The following is a 19,048-nucleotide window of genomic DNA, read 5'->3' on the forward strand; positions in this document are numbered from 1 at the left end:
AACGGAAACCGAGGCTCGGCCACTTGGCTCACGCGTGTGTTGACTCGCTTCAGCTTTGGATACAGCCTTGCTTTGAGTTTAATCTCCGAGACAGGGAACGTGAGCATCGGAGCTGAGCGGCCCAGACCCTCCCTTCCGTAGGTAGAACATCGAGTGCCGGGAATCCCCCAACTTTGCCCTCCTTGCTAACCTCGAGGGACCGGAGCACTCGACGCAAATGAACAGGACAGTCGGTTCATTTGGGAACCTTCTGGTTGTCTCTCCCTCCTGCCCTGGGAGCAGTTATTAGGGCTCACGGGGGACCCGCCCTCCCACCGCCAGGGATTACATTTGGGCCGGTTCAGGAGCGGGTCCGTTCACCATCAGCTGCCTTGTGTCTCTCCATCAGTGCTGGTAAAGGGGCAGGTGACCACCAAATACTACCGGTTCCTGGCGAAGCACGGCGGCTGGGTGTGGGTGCAGAGCTATGCGACCATCGTGCACAACAGCCGCTCGTCCAGGCCGCACTGTATCGTCAGCGTCAACTATGTCCTCACGTGAGTGCAAGTCTGGGACCCCTTTGCCCACTGCAGGCGACCCTGGTTTCCACGAGGGTGCAGGTGATGGGCACGGCCGGGTTAGGCGAGACTGGGGTCCGCGGGGGACGCCGGTTTTGACCCTGAGCGCTGGCTGAGGGGCAGCTCCAGCACTTTCGCCGCTATGAAGAGACTTTCTCACGTTCTAGAGAAAGATTTAGGACTTTTCCCGTCCACAGTCCATATTTGCTTTCTACTCTCTCTCTTTTAACCTTTTAATCTAACTCTGCATTAAATAAAACAATGCGGCAGGAAAGAGAGAGAGAGAGGAGGGTCCCACGTACGGAGCCGTTTATAGTTAATAAACAGGACATCTGTTTCACTTTTTCAAAGCTGGGTTTGAAGTTCTTAATTTTAACCAGAGTCTCCAATCAAAGTTAAGAGTTCTGAGAGAGTGATTCCTTCCTTGAACCACAAAGGGGGTTTAAGTGACCAGGAGGGTCTAACTTTAACCTCCAGAAAGCAAAGGGACCCGACCTGAGCTAAGACTGCAAGTCTTGGCCGGGCGCCCAGGCCCGGCTTGTTGTGCAGCATCCTCGCTGCGTGAGGAGCCGGCCTCGCGGTGCCACCTGCGGGCGCGGCTGGCTGGGCGGCCTCGGTGGCTGCAATGGAGCCTTACTCTTTCTAGAAACAATAATCACTTCTGGTTAGCGGTGTGGCCCTGCAGGCTGATCATGTGTCCTGGTGTGCCTCTCGTGAAGAAAGCACGTTCTGTATAATGTTTGTGAAGATAAAAGTGCTTGGGGTTGAAGCCTTTATGAAGAACCCTTTTGTGTGCAGAGTTACCTTTTTTTTTTCCCTTTTGGTAGAGGTTGAAATTCTTGTGAATTTCTTGTGATTTTAGGTTACCTCAGCAGTTATTTACTTTGGAAGCATTGACACACCAGGGCACTTAGTAGAAATGCTATTTTGACATTAGGAAGTTGGTTAAAGGGTGCTATTTGGAATCAGACTGTACTATGGGCCATGAGGAGTAGATTCATTTCACGTTCTTTTAAATTAACAAATTAAAAATGTAGTAGTTGGAAATATTATGCTTGGCAATAAGATTATTTACTCTGTGCCCTGTTTAATAAGAAAATTTAATTCAGTAGGCTTGGAAAATGAACTTGTTTTAAATGAGGATTCAGCATTCAAGAATAATAGCTGGTTATTAAGAAGAACCTTTTTCTTTCTTTCCTTTTAGTAAGTGGTATTAAAACAAATACTGTTAGGCTCTTGTAATAGCAAGAGAGCTGTGGATTTTAACAGAGAGCAGAAAACATCCCAGTATTTGAGGTACCATGAAACAAAACCATCTATTTTATGAATGCAGTTTTTCATATTGTTAAAATAAACGTAAGAGAAAATGGCAAAACATAATTCATAAACTAAGCCACTTTGTGGAGTAGAAATATTAAAGAGTGAAAAATTATGTCTGCTCACCATGGAAAGGAAACGGACATTCGTTAAGAAGGTGCTTTGTATGTCTGAGACATCACGAGCATTATACATACACTCTGTTCTATGGTGGGTGCCTGTGGTTATAATCATTTTTTATCAAACAGCGGGTATATAGTCACACATCCCCATATAAATGATCAGAATGCAAATTAGACCTCCCAATGGGTACACTTAATTTATGTTTAGAGTCATTTTGAAATATTCTGTTTTGTTTTCCAGGGGATAAGTGTACGTTCTTTCTTCTGTTGACTCTGTCATTCTTCACTCTACACACTTCCTCAGAGCTGCAGGATTAGGCTCCCAACTCTACATCAGATTAAAAAGATGTAATGAGGATAAATGAGTTACAGAGGGAAAAATAACATCGCACACATTTTCCTGAATGTTTTATACCTCTGAATGAAAGTGGAAATAAACACACAGAAGCACACAAGATGAAAAGCTGAAATTGATTACCCTTTTATGAGGCTCAGCTCCAATTCTTTGTATAAAAATTCTTAGGACAATTTTTATAGCTGCAAATGTGGAAACTGCCTTAGATGGAATGTCATCAAGTGGCTCTGTGTGTGTTGACAAGATTTTCATAATGAACAGGTTGCAGTTTGTTTGATGTGTATATCACACATCTGGCTGGAAGTTACTAATTTACATTGTCTTAGCAAATTAAATAGATGGCTATTGATTCTCTATGGTAGCAGTGAACTACCACATACATTTGTTTTCAGGGCTAGTTCTCTATGAAGCCTGAGAATGATAAGTGAATTCTTTCCAAATACACCACCTCAAACAATATACTTAAAACCACAAGCCCCCCAAATAACTTGACAGGCCAGATGTTTTCCAAATTTAGACAGTTTAATAGCATGCTTTGTGAAGGGGTTTTCATGTCATGAAAGTAGAGAGAATTTTAAGTAGTCATTGGTCAAATGAAGGTGTGGCATTTTGGTTGAAGCTACATTCATCAGAAACTCATTTATTTTTAAATTGGACAAATCTGGGAATTTATTTGAAGTATTTTTTTAAAAAGTCATTTTGAAATAATTTTATACTTTTGGAAAAGGTGTAAGAAAGTATAAAGCACCACTGTATAGCCTTCACCTAGATTTTCACCAGTGGTTAGCATTCTGCCACTATGCTTTGGCATTCCCAATCTCTCCCTTCCTTCCCTTTCCCCCTCCAAATATATACACATGTACATATACATGCACAAATATTACTATCTTTTTATGAACTATTTGAGAGTAAGTACAGCCGTCAAGCTCTTTTACCCGTAAAAGCTGAAGTGTGTGTTTCTTAAGAACAAAGACATTCACTCATATAACCACAGTAGAATTATGATAAGCAAGAACTTTAACACAAATACAATACTATTATCCAATATACAGACCTTATTCAAATTTCTCCAGTTGTCTCAGTAATGTCCTTTGTAGAAAAACTTCTATTATTTTTTTTTTAAGGTCCAGGATCCAATCCAGGATCACACATTGCATTCAGCTTTCTGTTTCGCTAAGTCTCTTTTAGCTAGAACATTTCCTCATGCCATTTTTGTTTTTCATGAAAGTGACCATTTTAAAGGGCACAGGCCCAGTATTCTATACACTGTCCCAGAAACTCATTTTTCTAAGTTCCTGGTGGTAAATTTATTGTTGAAGTTAAAATATGCCTAGAGGGCCTCCCTGGTGGCGCAAGTGGTTGAGAGTCCGCCTGCCGATGCAGGGGATACGGGTTCGTGCCCCGGTCTGGGAGGATCCCATATGCCGCGGAGCGGCTGGGCCCGTGAGCCATGGCCGCTGAGCCTGCGCGTCCGGAGCCTGTGCTCCGCAACGGGGGAGGCCACAACAGTGAGAGGCCCGCATACCGCAAAAAAAAAAAAAAAAAAAAAGTATGCCTAGAAAAATTAGTCATTATTATCTAACAAAAGCAATGATGAATAGAAATGTTCAGTAACCTTGTTTTAATAAGCGGCTGCGACAGTGATTGTAGGAATTTTAGAGGCAGGTGGTGTTTTTACTGGCTTTTGTCTGACCACTGTACAAAATGTTGGTGTTCTGGAAATCTGGAGAAGAAAGGGAGAAGACATTATGATTAAATTTAAATTTTTTTCTTAGTTTTTCTCTGGGTCCTTGAGGTTCCCTGAAGCTTGTATAGGTCTTCATTAAAACTCACCCCCCCAAACAAAACCCCAAAACAGGAAAAAAAAAAAAAAAAAAGCTGACCAGCTCGTGACTTATTATAAGACACACATACCCTGTTAGCTTAAAAAAAAAAAAACTTTCTTATAAACTTTGAGTGCCCATGGAGTTTGAAATAAGTGTTAAGTATGACAGGCCCTGCTCCCTGATTATTTTCAAGAGGAGAGGTGAATGGAGCTAGTGTCTAGTAACAGTGAATGTGGGGCAAGTCCAGAAAGTATGGAGAGTGAAAAAGAGCATACGGTGTAAAACCAAAGTAATTTTCTTGAATTTGTATGTCCTCGAGTTTGTTTAATTAGTAGTGTTAGTTATTCATAGCCAGTTCAGATGGAAAACATTAGTACTTAATGTGAAGAAGATTGAAAATGTGGAACACCCAATAAGCTGTGAAAAATAATTTCTAGAAAAATGAAGAGTCTTGCTTCTCTTTACGTTTTAAAAATTAAACTTTTAAAATCTACTTTTAAGGATTAACCAGTAAGGTGTAACAATCTCATTTTAAAATATTTTAAAACGTAAACTTTCAAACATACAAAAAAGTTGAAAGAATTGTACAATGAATATCCATATACACATCATCTATAATACAAGCCATATTTGCTTTCTGTCTCTCTCTTCCTATATATATGTCTATTTGTATATACATTTTTTTCTCCACTGAATCGTCTTAAAGTAAGCTACAGACATCATGATACATCATCCTTAAATAACATTCTCCTACATAGCCACTGTACATTTATTATGGCACATTTTAAGTGTTCAAATTACTGTGTGTAGAAGGTTGCAAAAATATACATGAGATCTAGTTTACCGATGCCATTAAAGACAATCCACCACTGAAATTCAAGTACTCACTGATGCGTGACCTCATTTTGGATGACTGATAGACAATATTTTGTGAGGGGACTTCTGTAGGATATAGTAGTAAATGTTAGTGTATTTTAAACTAGACTTCTAATGAGAATTGTAAGCTAATACACTTCTGATATTTCGCTTGGAAAGTAAGAAGATTTTCAGAGTAATTTGGTAATTTTGGAATCAGATACATTTAATATCTTCAACCATTTTTTGTTATTGTTGTTGATAAAGAAGCCTTCTCTGTTTATTTCCTAAGTTTAGAGTAGAACAGCGTTTCAGTGGAAAATCTCACATGCTGTTTTAGAGTGATTCACTGAACATATAGAAGAAAGTAATTTTCTGTCTTACGGTTTCTATCTCAGTGTTACAGAAAGCAGAACAAGTAGAGACAATTTACATGAGTGGTCTATATAACACTTGCTATCTACTGAATAATCCTTTGAATTTGTAGAAAAGTTAGGGCAAATGCCAAAGGAGACATACTTCCTTCATAGAAAAGAAAAAAAAAAAGACAGTGTCTACACTGTAATTATTGCAGGTCCCATAATTTTTGTTCTTCTTTGCATAAAACCACTCACAATTAAAAAGGGTTTTTAAGTGTTAACATATTCTGTGAATATAAACCCTTACGTATCCTTACCATAAAGCAGCAGACATTAAAATATGCTCATATTAGTTTGCCTTTCAAGTGTGTTAATAGTGCTAATTTGAGCACTTAAATTAAAAGATTTTTTAATTAATTTAAAGGCCCTGTGATATTATTGCTATTACTGCTAGGAAATTTTAGAAAATGCTTTTTAAAAACTTGACCAGTAATTTGAGTAGTTATAAAAATGGACTTTGTTTTTCTGGCTTTTGTAGCAAAACCACCCTTTTCTATTACAAGTAATGTCAAATGAAGCACCTTTTGACTTAGCAATCTACACCAAAATATGAAATAATTTATTCTCGTGCCTCAGATCGATGGAGCACTCATTGCATAGATTTAATGTTTTTGATCATGAAAAATAATAATCATGTACCAATGTACACCCATAACTTAGGTTTGATCCCTAATTGTGTTGAATTATTATTAAGATAATATTGAACATCAAAGCCCCTGTTGTCCTTTTCAAATGATCTTTTATGTAACTGAATGGTCATAGAAACAAATTGAAAACACATTTGTATAGACAGTAATTTATAACAACCAAAGCTATAAATAGTAATTAATAATAATTTTATAACTACCAAAACAGTTTATTAAAGGAAAGGACTGGGACATTTAGTCTGTTTTACAGTACCTAATACCAGTACTCACTTAAATAATCTTATCCTTCATACACTTTTCACTAATTGTAATTTTTTAATTTTTATTTATTTATTTATTGCGGTACGTGGGCCTCTCACTGCTGTGGCCTCTCCTGTTGCGGAGCACAGGCTCCGGACGCGCAGGCTTAGCGGCCATGGTTCACGGGCCCAGCCGCTCCGCGGCATGTGGGATCTTCTCGAACCAGGGCACGAACCTGTGTCCCCTGCATTGGCAGGTGGACTCTCAATCACTGCACCACCAGGGAAGCCCAATTGTAATTTTTTTTGATCAAAATGATCTGTATTTAGTTTTGAATTTCTCATTTATACTCAACATTTTCCCTCCATGCCAAAAACATATTTCTTTTAAAGCGCTGCCACATTCATTGCTTAATTTGCTCTTTTGACATCTCTGTACAGTGATTGGGGCCAGGATCACACTCCCCGTTTTCTAGGTGAGGAAACTGAGGTCAGATCTGCTGAGCAAGTAGTGAAGCCAGGGTTAAAGCCTGGAATGTCAACTGTATCCCCCAGTTCTCTGTATGGTGATGGTCGGGGAGAAAATGTCTGGGAGAGAGGAATGGCTTTAAATGAGTAAGGCCTGTAGTGTTAGGCCACCCAGCTTCTGGATAGGCTTTCATCTGGTCTCATGATGGAACATTAAAATGCTGCCTCTGTGTTGCTGCTTCACAACTATGTTCAGGTATTGACAATTGAGGGGATTAAATTAGCAGTGCTACCTTCTCAATGACATTCAATTAAGAATGTATCTTTTTTTTCTCCTTTAAGGGCATTTTCACTGTGTAAGAAAAAATGTGGCCTGCAAACATTTTAGTTTTTTATTGAATTGCTTGCCTTTAGATTACACAGATACAATATTGCTATTACTAATTATTTCTTTTCTGCAACCAGATTTCACATTTTATGTTCTGGCTAAAAGTCAGTGAATTGGCAAACCAAGTCATCCTTTTTTTTTATCACATGAGACACCAAATTACCTCCTGTGGTGGCAGGCTATTTGAGAGAGAGAGAGAGAGTGAGAGAGTGTGTGTTTCTGGGGGTCAGCACTGGCCCTTTTCTGTTTTTGAAGGATAATGGCAGAAAAGGTTGTCCCCTGGGGACTCTGTCCGGGGGGCTGGGGATGGAGAGCTTCCCAGCATGCTCTGGGCAGGTGCGTCATCCTCTGCCCCTTTGGCAGTGCTGCTGCCTGGCTGCTTCCCCTTCCGCAGGCCCCTCTGGCTTCCACTGCTTCCTTTGTTGTTACCCTGACCTGGATGGCACTGACTCACAGGACCTCCCCATTACTTCCTGGGTGGAGGCCGCTTGGTGCTTACTAAATGACCAGCCTGACCACTCTTCTCTGGCTGTTGGGAGGAGAAGGGTTCTGATCTTTGAGTCACATCATGGAGAAACATGGATCATTACATTTGAAGGCAGGGATTCATCCATGTTATTGTGAATGGAAGGACAAATTCAAATTAGGCTTTACTGGAACTCCAGAGAAACATGTTTTTGTCTTTTGACTTAGTGTAGTCATGAGGCAAACGCTGTTATGTTTGGTACAAGATGTGTGTGTGCGGAGGTGGGTGGTTTATGCATACCTTTATTTTTAAATTGAAGGATAGTTGATTTACTTTTTTTTGGATTATGCATATCTTGATAATTTAGTAAAAGGCTGCTACTTCCTTCCCCTTACCAGTGCTTTCCTCTCTGTTTTCTGTTCTCATTGGCTTGTGACATCTTTCCAGATGAGCAGGCGGTGATAGAAAACTCATTTGGGTTGAAGTGCTGGTGTCTGTGTTTAAGCCATCATGCAAAAAGGATTGGCTGGAGTTTAGATGGAACCTGGAAATACCCGAGTGCCTATGAGTGGAGGGGTTTAACATTCTGCCTTGTCTGAAGGAGTAACTTCCCATCTCCTTTCCCCCTGCTGCAGGCATCCCAAGGTCCAGAGAGCTGGCAGTGGGGAGAGGTGGTCCATGGTGAGGGCAGGGCTAAGGGCCATGAGAGAGGAACTTGCTTTTGTTGGCCACTGACAACGTTAGGGGTCTGGCTGAGTCTGGGCCATCTGTTTACCACCTGTGACTTTTACTCTGGGAAGTTATATTGCACTAGGATCATGATTTTGTTTTTTAAAAAGCACAGTATCATTCGAAGCAACCTGCAAGGGAAAGGCATGGGCTTTTGTGTCAGATGGATCCAGGTTCGAATATGCGTTGCTGCATAATAGCTGTGAGACTTTGAGCACAGCTTTACTCCTTTGACCCTCTGTTTTCCCATCTGTGAAATGGAGACATTTGCACACACTTTTTAAGGACCGAGGGGGATTAAATGAGATAATGTATGTATAGCACAGTACCTGGCAGAAAGCAGATGCTCAAAATATATTAACTGTTGTTATTAGCTCTTGCCAATTATGTGACGTCAACTGAAATACTTTGGAAGGAGATGAATAATTCCCTCTTTAACTTGGATTTCAAGATCCTCGAATCCACAAATTTAAGTGTTTATTTTCTTTCCCCTCCCCAGTCCTTCCATTTACATCCCTCCAAGCATTGTGCTGATTGTGTGTGGTGGCTTCTATAGTTTGATTAAGCTCACCCTGTTTTCCACTGGATGCTCTAGAGGGAGCTGAGATTTCTGCTTGGATGGAGGTAAGCCAGCATTTACCAAGTGCCTTATTTATACCAGGCAAGGTAGAAGGTGCCTTACATGGTGAAATGGTGTTTACAAGGAAAAAGAGGGTTCTAAGAAACTAAGCTTTTATCAAATTTCTGAGGTTAATTTTGTTGGAACCAGTGTTTTGTCAATTTTTCCAAGTCAGTTATTATAATTTAAAGTGAATAAAACCTGCGACAGTGGCATTTTTGATGATCAGTGGAGGCTTTTGTATGTTCCCTATCTCTCTACATGGACTGGGTATGGCTATCTCGCCAGTGTTTTACAGAGGATGGCAGATTGCAATGATTTACTGCGTGTACACATGAAGCAGAAGTCTTGGCTTCTCCTGAGTAGTTTACAATTTAGTTGACAAAATAAAAGAGTTTCATTTAAATATTTAAGAACTCAGATTAGTCTAGTTTGAAATGATATGGTACACATGCACTATTTGCTAAGGGCACAGAATTCAAAGGAGCTTGAAATGAAGGTGGAGGTGTCAGGGAAGGAGTAGAATTTTAAGGGCTGGACAGAAGTGGGATCTTTTGAGATGAAACAATGACTTCCACACATTTGTCCCATTGTTCTTTTTCCATAAGTATTTCTGTGACAGTTAGTGACTCTAAAAATTCGATTCAGCTATTCTTGTCTCACTGCTCTTGTCTAAGCTGGGTTTCTTTCTTTCTTTCTTTTGTGGTACGCGGGCCTCTCACTGTTGTGGCCTCTCCCATTGTGGAGCACAGGCTCCGGACACGCAGGCTTAGTGGCCATGGCTCATGGGCCCAGCCACTCCGTGGCATGTGGGATCTTCCCAGACCGGGGCACAAACCCGTGTCCCCTGCATTGGCAGGCGGACTCTCAACCACTGCGCCACCAGTGAAGCCCAAAGCTGGGTTTCTTTCTGTCTCTACCTTTTTACCTGAACTTTTTTTTGTTGGAACTGAGCGTGTTCCATCAGGATTGGAAACTATTTTCCCCAAAGCTCTTACCTTTCTCAAATGAGTACTAGTATATCTTCAACATGTTCATCTGACTTTAATAATAAATGTATATATTTTTAGCATCCAGGCATAGGACATAGTTTTTAAAGTTTTAAGGGATGTCAGTATTCTGAATTGAGCTTAAAATCTTATTGAAATGAATACACAGTGGCATCACAGTGGTATAATGGTTGTATTTTTAAAATTATTTGTAGGAAGTAAATGTGAGATATACATTAGGACAACAAACAGAAGCAGAATGGAGGAGAGGGAGGTGCAAAGAAGCTATGTGGCCAGCTCCAGATTTGCAGAACTGGAAGGCCTCCCCAGTGCTGCGTTTGACATTGTAATCCTACTATTAGAATATGATGCAGCCTAACCCCTAGGCTTCTTACTTAGATGTTTCAAACTCTGATAACCATAGGGATGTTTTACAAGATATTTGAAAAATGTGTTATGAAATGAGATATCACTACATTTTATTATGCAATATAGCATATTAGTTAAGGGTTTGGGCTCTGGGTCTGTTGCCTATTTAAATCCCAGCGCTGCCACTAACTCTGTGATTGTGGGCAAATTCCTAACTTCACTGTCTTTTTTTTAATCTGTAAAATGCGGGTAATAATTATATCTACCTCATAGAGTCATTATGAACATTAAATGGATAATGTGTGAGGTTCTTGGCACTGTACTTGATTACAAAGTAACGTGGGATAAGTGTGAATTATTAGGGTGATTATTTCAGTGAAATTAAATAGGATAATTTTTGGCCTGCCAGTAAATGCAGAATAAATGTCTGTGAGTCTTTGGGCTGAAGGAGGGAAAGCACAAGTCTTCAGAAGGCCGAGGGTTGCCCAAGAATAAGTCACCAAACATTCTGAGGCATCTGGAAGGGACTGTGAGACCGTCCTTCAGTTGGTTAGTGCTAATAGGTCTTTAAGCATTTATAAATGATTTATTGAGCACCTATTATGTGTCAGGCACAGTGCTAGGTTCTGAGGACATCTAAATGAACAAGACAATATCTGCAGGAAAAAGAAATAAGCACAAGTCCAAGCAATAGCCTACCTTGATTTCTCCATAGATTTGCTGATGACTGAGATTCCTTCCTGGAGGGAAGTGCTTCCATCCACAATTAGAAGGAAGAGGGCCCAAAGTACCTTGGGACTGTTAGGGCGCCCCTGGGGAATAAGCTTGCAGGGGCAGTCAGACTCCCCTCTGGTTAGATGGTGGGGAGGGAGAGGATGCAGTGGGAGGAGCCAGGCCCCTGGAGAGAGGGCTGTGTGTGTGTGTGCGTGTGTGTGCGTGTGTGTGTGTGTGTGTGTATGGAGATCATGATTGGCAGCAAGGTAACCGATTGCAGGCTAAGAAGTCCAATTTTAATTCTCACAAGGATATTACCCAGGGCAGGTCCTGTGTATCTCATTACCTGAGCCAGAGAGAGAGAGCAATTGTGCCCAGGTTGACTTTTGTCCTGTTGGAATGATGTTGAGTAGATTTTTGTTCTGCTTTGAATGTGAGTTTTGAATATTTTGTGGGGCTGACTTCTAATAGGATTATGCATCTGAGCAAATTTTAAATTGAAGAATCTCTCTAGAGTCAAAATAGTCTTTGCCGATTTATTACGTTTTTAGGAAGTGTTGCTAATTATTTTAGGTTAATATAATTAAACTTTTCTTTTGTAAAGGGAAATTCCCAGGCATTGCTGCTGCCTTACCCTGGAGAGACTGGAAGATGATTGTCAGCTCCAAGCTGAAGGAGGGGTGGGAAGGTGCTCTTGTTTGTTGCCAAGCTTAGAAAGGTTGGGGAATAAGAAGGACTCGCATTTGAGGGGCGGTTATTTTGTGCCAGAGGCTCAGAGAGGCCAAGTGACTTAGCCAATATAACACAGCTCAAGAGTGAGCATACCAACCCAGGGCCCAGACTCCAGAGCCCATCCAATTTCCTCTTTGGTATGCTGTTTTTAAGCTGGTAACATTGTACTGGGGTGAACCATATGAAATTGCCATTTCTGTATATTGAAATAGTCCCAAATTGGCAATTTTATGATTCCACCTATTGCTCAGGAAGTAATAGGATGTTTTGCAGAGATTTTACCAAGGTCTATGGATAGTTCACTCTCTTGTTCAATATGGGGTCTCCATTGCTTCCCAGAACCAGTCAGCTGCCATGCAGTATGCTCACTTCCAGGCCCCAGCCCATCTCCCCTCCACCAGTTTAAGCGCCAACAGTCATGACATGTTCACAAAACAGCAGTCCAGAAGCATCACCTGTAGACCATTATTTTATTTAGAACATCTAATATTTTACCAGGACTCAAATGCAAGCTGCTGTCTTTACTAGAAGGATATCTTTCCTTTGATTGATTGCTAAATAGATAGAGCTTGTGAAAGGATCTCTTTCTTTTTTTCCCCGGGATTTCTTGTTCAAACAGAATTTGTTGTATCCACATCAGTAAAGCCGTGCTAATATGGGCTGCTGGCCAGATCGTGGAAATAGCCTCATTACGTTGAACTGGATGTCATAATGGTGCCCATTAAAGTGGGATTCTCTCTGTGTTTGTACTTTTAAATCCAAGTCCCTTGCCACTTTTTACGTCTCTCTGAGCATAGCAACATTCTCTAGTAATGCAATCTGAGAATGTGCTGGCTCTCTCCTCCTCCTACTGAAAACCACGATAAAAATAGAATCCTGGTTTCAGAGCATTTTTAGGGGTTTGTGGCTTGCTTCTGCTCCTCGGTCATTCATTTCACTCTCTGCGCTTGTGGTGACTGTAATGTGTTCTGGTGGCTGAAGGTAAGGACCCACGAGATTTACTTCTTTCAACACTCCCATTAATTGATATCGGTGTCCAAATATACGACAGGAAAAGAGCAGCATTTTTTTCCCTCCAGAACACAGACCTACTAGAGAATGGACTTGAGGATATGGGGAAGGGGAAGGGGAAGCTGTGACGAAGTGAGAGAGAGGCATGGACATATATACACTACCAAACGTAAGGTAGATAGCTAGTGAGAAGCAGCCGCATAGCACAGGGAGATCAGCTCCATGCTTTGTGACCATCTAGAGGGGTGGGATAGAGAGGGTGGGAGGGAGGGAGATGCAAGAGGGAAGAGATATGGGAACATATGTATATGTATAACTGATTCACTTTGTTATAAAGCAGAAACTAACACAGCATTGTAAAGCAATTATAGTCCAATAAAGATGTAAAAAAAAAAAAAGCCGTTAAGAGACTAGTAACGTCACAGCATTTCTATTAGCTGTTGAAATCTTGCTACAGTCCTGGCAAAGTGAAGTATTTGTTGTGCTGGATTTGGGTAATGGACCCCTGCAGGGTTACAGCTCAGAAATGCTGGAAGGATGAAGCCCACAAAAGGGAGGGCAGAATGGGTGTCAATCTCATTCCTGCAATTAAAGCAGTTCAAGAAATAGCAAAGTGCAGGGTGGTATTTATTGTGAGGGTTAATTGAAAACCAGGGGAAAATATTTAGAGACGCTACATGGCATTTCACATTGTAATCTCTTTTCTATTTGTGTCTTATCTTGTTGACTCAATAGGACCTTCATTATAAACAAATTTCTATCATTAGAATTAGCTTAATTTCTGTGACTGTAATTAAGAGGATGGTAAGAAATGTTGTAGAGCATAGTCCTCTCTGCTGAAAACTGGGCATGTTTCTTGCATTCACTCCGCAAGTATTTCCCCAGTGTCTACCACATGCCAAGCTCTGTGGTAGGACTCTGGTATGACCAAGACAGACAAGGTTCCTACCCTCATGGAGCATAAGTTTTAGTGGGAAGAAATAGATAGTACTTATAAACAAGTAAATATGTTGTATAATGTCAGGAAATGAGGGGGAAAAAATTAAGGGACAAAGAGATGGAAGTGGTCAGGGAAGTCCTCTCTGAGGACTCTTAAATGAAGGGAGGGAGGCAGCCATACCAAGAACTGCAGGGAGAATATTTCCAGCAGTGGGAAGCAAGTGCAAAGGTCCTGAGGTGGCAATCAGCTTGACAGGTTGACAAATGGAGGAGGTCACTATGGCTGGAGCAGAGAAAGAGAGGGGAAGAGCAGAAAAAGAGGATGCTAGAATAGGCAGAGTCAGATCATATTGGGTCTCAAAGGCTTTGGGAAGCCATTGGAGAGTTTTGAGCCAAAGGCATGGCATAAAGTAATTTAAGCTTTGAAAGGATCATCTGGCTGATGTGGAGAATAGGCTTTGGGGTGGGTGATGGGAAGAGGCAGGGAGACCAGTTAGGAAATGATTGTAATTGCCTAGATGAGGGAAGATGATGGCTTGAAAGAGGGAGGTTGTGGTGAAGGATCAGATTCAGGATGTTTTGTTTTGTTTTGTTTTGTTTTTTTAATTTATTTATTTTTTAAATTTTATTTGGCTGCGTTGGGTCTTTGTTGCTGCACATGGGCTTTCTCTAGTTGTGGCGAGTGGGGGCTACTCTTCATTGCGGTGCGTGGGCTTCTCATTGCTGTGGCTTCTCTTGTTGCGGAGCACAGGCTCTAGGCACGCGTGCTTCAGTAGTTGTGGCACGTGGGCTCAGTAGTTGTGGCTCGCATGCTCTAGAGCGCAGGCTCAGTAGTTGTGGCACATGGGCTTAGTTGCTCCATGGCATGTGGGCTCTTCCTGGACCAGGGCTCGAACCTGTGTCCCCTGCATTGGCAGGCGGATTCTTAACCACTGCCCCACCAGGGAAGCCCCAGATTCAGCATGTTTTGAAGGTAGACCAATGGGGTTTGCAGATGGACTGGATATGAGTTTTGAAAAAAATAGGAGTCAGGAGCAGCACCTAGGTTTTTAGTCTGAGCCACTTGAGTGAATCATGGGAAGAAGTAGATTTATAGGAAAGGGCAGCAACCAAGGGTTGTGTGTGGACATGTTTAGTCTGAGTTGCCTGTTATTCATCAGAGTGGAAACACCAGGTAGGCAGTTGGATCTGCGTGTCTTGGAGTGAGGAGGTCTGAGCTGAAGATGAGGGTCATCAGCATATGGAATTTAAAGCCAGTGGAGGGGCTGAGATCACTAGGGAGTGGGTGTTAATAGAGAAGCAGCCTGAAGACCAAGCCCTACAGCTCTGAGTGGTTTAGGGTCTGCAGGAATAGGAAGTGCCCAAGAGGAGGCTGAAAGGAAGCAAACAGTCAGGGATGGGAATTGATTGGTGAAATATATGCAGTCAGGGCAGGCCCTGGGGAAAGTGTGAATTTTGTCTTTGGAATGTTCCCTCCCTTTTCAGTGGTTTTCCATCTTCTCTCTGATGCCCTTTCTTTCAACTGATTCTTTTAGTTTCTCTCATCCCTGATAACAACTGCTCTAGTTCTCAAAGTGTGGTCCCCTGACTGGCAGCATCAGCACCATCCAGGAGCTTGTTAAAAATGCGAATTGTGGGCTCTACCCTAGACCTACAAATGAGAAACTCTAAAGAGTGGAGCCCGGCAAGCTGTGTTTTAATACATTTTTCATGTGCTTCTGATGCATGCTGAAATTTGAGAATCACTGCTCTAGAGAAAGAAGATGGTAAACTGAATCAATGAAAGATAATAGATGAGGCTTACCCTATTATCCTTTTCTGAGCCATCTGTCTAAAGCCAAATAAATAAATGTCTAACAACAGATATTGAGCATCAACCACTAGACCATTCTTGAGACATCTTCATGGGAGCCAAGGAAACATCTCCAGCCCTAAAGATAATAAAAGCAGGCAGCTGCCTATCCTGTCTTTAGCAGTAGGCTCTATTTATAACTATATATTCTGTAGAGTATTATACAAGCTCTCTGACTCCAAATATGGCAACAATAAAAAATTTGGCATTTCAGTGGGCAATTCAAAATCTCTAGCAACAATTCAGAACTTATTTTGTTAAAACACAACTCATTTACCAGGCAATTTAAAATATCTGAATACCAAGGCACATAATAATAATGATGATAATAAAACATTTGTTGAATTGTGAATTCTTATTCATAAATACATCTCAAATTTATTTTAGCTGTTTAAATAATAGAGTTTAATGTATATTTAGTTAAGCATTACAGTAGTAAGGACTTAAGGAGATTAGAAATAAATGAATCCAATTAAAGAACACATCTGTGAGATTTGATATGTCCTAGGTATGAATGAACTGTTTGCACAGCAACAGTAAAGAAACCGTTAAATGATTAACTATCTAGAAGAGGTTTAATCAAGAATAAATGCTATAGGACATATTTTAAAATATTTAAGTTAAACAGATGAAGACTTTGTGCATTTGAAAACATCGCATCATGCCATCATTTTTTGCTCCATCTTTTCCCAGGGAGTTCAAAGACTGAGGTTCCACTTTTCTGTGATCTGCAGACATGCCAGGGCCTTGTGTTGTGTAGGAAAGGGCGGAGCTTCCAACAGTGCCATGAGGTTTGACTTTGTGGGGCCTCCTCACACACTGTGGGGAATTGGGGGACCCTGAGATCTTGAGGATAGGATCCCAGTGTTGGGGAAAGATTATTTCTTCGTGATTACAGGTATTTTTCTGTTCCTGGAGTTTGTGTGGAGTTGAAAACAGGAGGTGTGCTCTTTCACCCTCTCTACCAGAGGATTTTAGGGTTTAGGAATCAGCTTTGTAAGGGTCAGAAGAACTACGTGAGAAAGCTATTCCTGTGAGAATAGAACCTCAGCCAAATATAAGGTGTTAGGTGATGGATTCCCCCATCACATATCTATCTTAGATATTGGAAGAGTTCTAAAGAGAACATATATTTGAAAGACATCAGCTTAATAATTGACAGTGAAGGTGAGAGCGATGGACAGAGAGGGTGGGGAGGTGAGACAGAATGCAAAGAGATGGAAAAGAGAGGGCCAGAATAACATGTGTGCATTTTATTTTCTATTTGTGAAAAATTTTAAATGTAAGAAAAACTTGGTTATATTAATATCATTTTTTTCTTTCTTTATATTTGGCTTTTTTTTTTTCCCTCCAGAAGTGGGCTAAAATTAGGGATTCTCCTGGGAAAGGAGACCGACCATTTTTAATTTACGCCTTTGATGAAAGAGGCAGCACTTTTTGCATTTAATTTATTCAAATCTAACTTTTAAAGTCCACCTCAAGAAAATAAGAAACAGCACAGCTATAAGATCAATAGGATTTGGAACTTAGACCGGGAAGGTTCACAAACATACCTAAAACTTTAGTAGCTAGATATAAAATGAATTCTGAATGTAAAAAATTAAGTTCCTCAGAACAAGAAATGTGACCCCAAAGTAGGGTTTATGCCATGTAAACAATGACAAATATGTCATCTATAACTCATATGAAACTAAATTGTTTTAAGAAGCTCCGTGGCAAGACTTTCTTTTTTTCAGTTATAAGTAATATTTTAAGTTATAGTCTCCAAAGAAGGAAACATAAAGTCCTATAGTTCACTTGAAAGCCTTCAGAGACAGATAATTCTGTAAGGTAGGAAGGGTGGAAAATAGATCAGAAAGTAAGTGAAATGTACAGGCACCAAGAGAACATAAGGTCATTTGGACATTTAAAAATTATAAATGGTGCGCATGAGAAGTTGAACCTGTGGGAAAAGAAGTTTTATAGTGCTTTCTGTCTTTTGTAATTTAACATTCACAAAGAAGTAACCCTGGATATATAAGGAAAAGAAATTGGGGAACCATTTCACAATGAGGTAGGAGTGCCTGAAATTTGCCTCAATTAGTGTTTCTTTTTCAATAAATGTTTTTCTGATTATAAAAGTCATACATGTTTATTATAGAAAAAACTAAGATAATGTGGAATGGTATAAAGAGAATGCAAAGAACATCATTAATTTATTTTCCAGATCTCCTGGAAAATAACATTTTTAGTTAACATTTTAGTTTTTTAACATTTTAGTTTTTTGCCTCCCACTATGGTACATGCATATACATGCCTATACAGTACATGTTGATTTAAAAAGAGAAAATTTTTCACATTGTCAATAGTATTTTTCACATTGTTAGAGTAAAAAAAAATGAATGACTGCATAATATTTTATCACATTAGTAGGCCATAATTAAGTAATGCTTCTATTGTTGGTTCTTCCTATTTGTTTATAATTAAATACAAGAAATTATGCTGATAAACACCCTTATATATAGACTTTTGATACTCATCTCTGATTATTTTCATAAGATATATTCCTAGAGGTGGAATTACTGGATTTAAGGTATGAACACTCCTAAGACTCTTGATAAACATTGCTAGTTCACTGTCTTAGCAGTAGAATATAGAAATACCCATTTATTTCACCTTGCCTTCATTGAGATTTTTTGTCATTTAAAAAATCTTTGCCAATTTGAAAGACAAGAATGACATCTGGTAGCTGCCTTAATTCACACAGGTTAGTAGTAGTGAGGAAAAACCTTTAAAAAATTATTTCTCAGCAATTTGTACACTGCTTAATCCTTTTCATATTTTTCTATTGCAGAGATATTGTATTCATTAGTGATTTTTAGAAGTGTTTCTCTGAATGTTTAAAGCACTATTCCTACTCACCCCTTCATTACAACTGTAATGGTTCCAAAGACATGGTTGAGGATGAAATTAATTTAGTATCCTAGTTTGCCTAAATATCACATATGCAATGCCTGAATTATACCTTGATAAAAAATAAGTGCATTTAATTAATATACATACCACTAAAACGGTAGCATATGATTTGTTTCTTTGACTTAAGATCTCACAGAATTTCAGAATGATCATTATTAATTATAATCTGGGAATTTAAGAATCCCTCACATAAACTTGCTTACTTAGCAGATATTCCTTTCTTATTTATGTAGAAAAGTTTGCCAGTTTTTTGAAGTTTTGGTCATTCGGATTGGAGTAGAATAAGTTTATTGCAATGAGAATTATTTTGTTAATCACTTGCAGGTGAGCATCTGTTCTCTGTAAGATATTTGTGCTAGACAGTAAACAGAGACTATTAGAAGAGAAGGAATTTAAGATATGCCATTCACTGTGAGACAGATTTACAAGTGCCAGATGAGCGGTGGGACAGTGACTGGTAGAGGAGCTCAGAGGAGGGAG

General features: G+C 40.0%; 1 protein-coding gene across 2 annotated transcripts in view; it reads left to right on the forward strand.

Annotated features, from left to right (window-relative positions):
- SIM1 (SIM bHLH transcription factor 1) overlaps positions 1-19,048 on the forward strand; it is a 67,517-nt gene that overhangs the window by 16,867 nt on the left and 31,602 nt on the right. For both annotated transcript variants that reach the window (XM_060114634.1, XM_060114633.1), the window contains one exon: positions 389-536. In XM_060114634.1, coding sequence (XP_059970617.1) covers positions 389-536 — 148 coding nt within the window. The remainder of the gene's footprint in view (positions 1-388; positions 537-19,048) is intronic.

This window comes from Mesoplodon densirostris, chromosome 12 (genome assembly GCF_025265405.1).
Source record: "Mesoplodon densirostris isolate mMesDen1 chromosome 12, mMesDen1 primary haplotype, whole genome shotgun sequence".
NCBI classification, from domain to species: domain Eukaryota; kingdom Metazoa; phylum Chordata; class Mammalia; order Artiodactyla; family Ziphiidae; genus Mesoplodon; species Mesoplodon densirostris.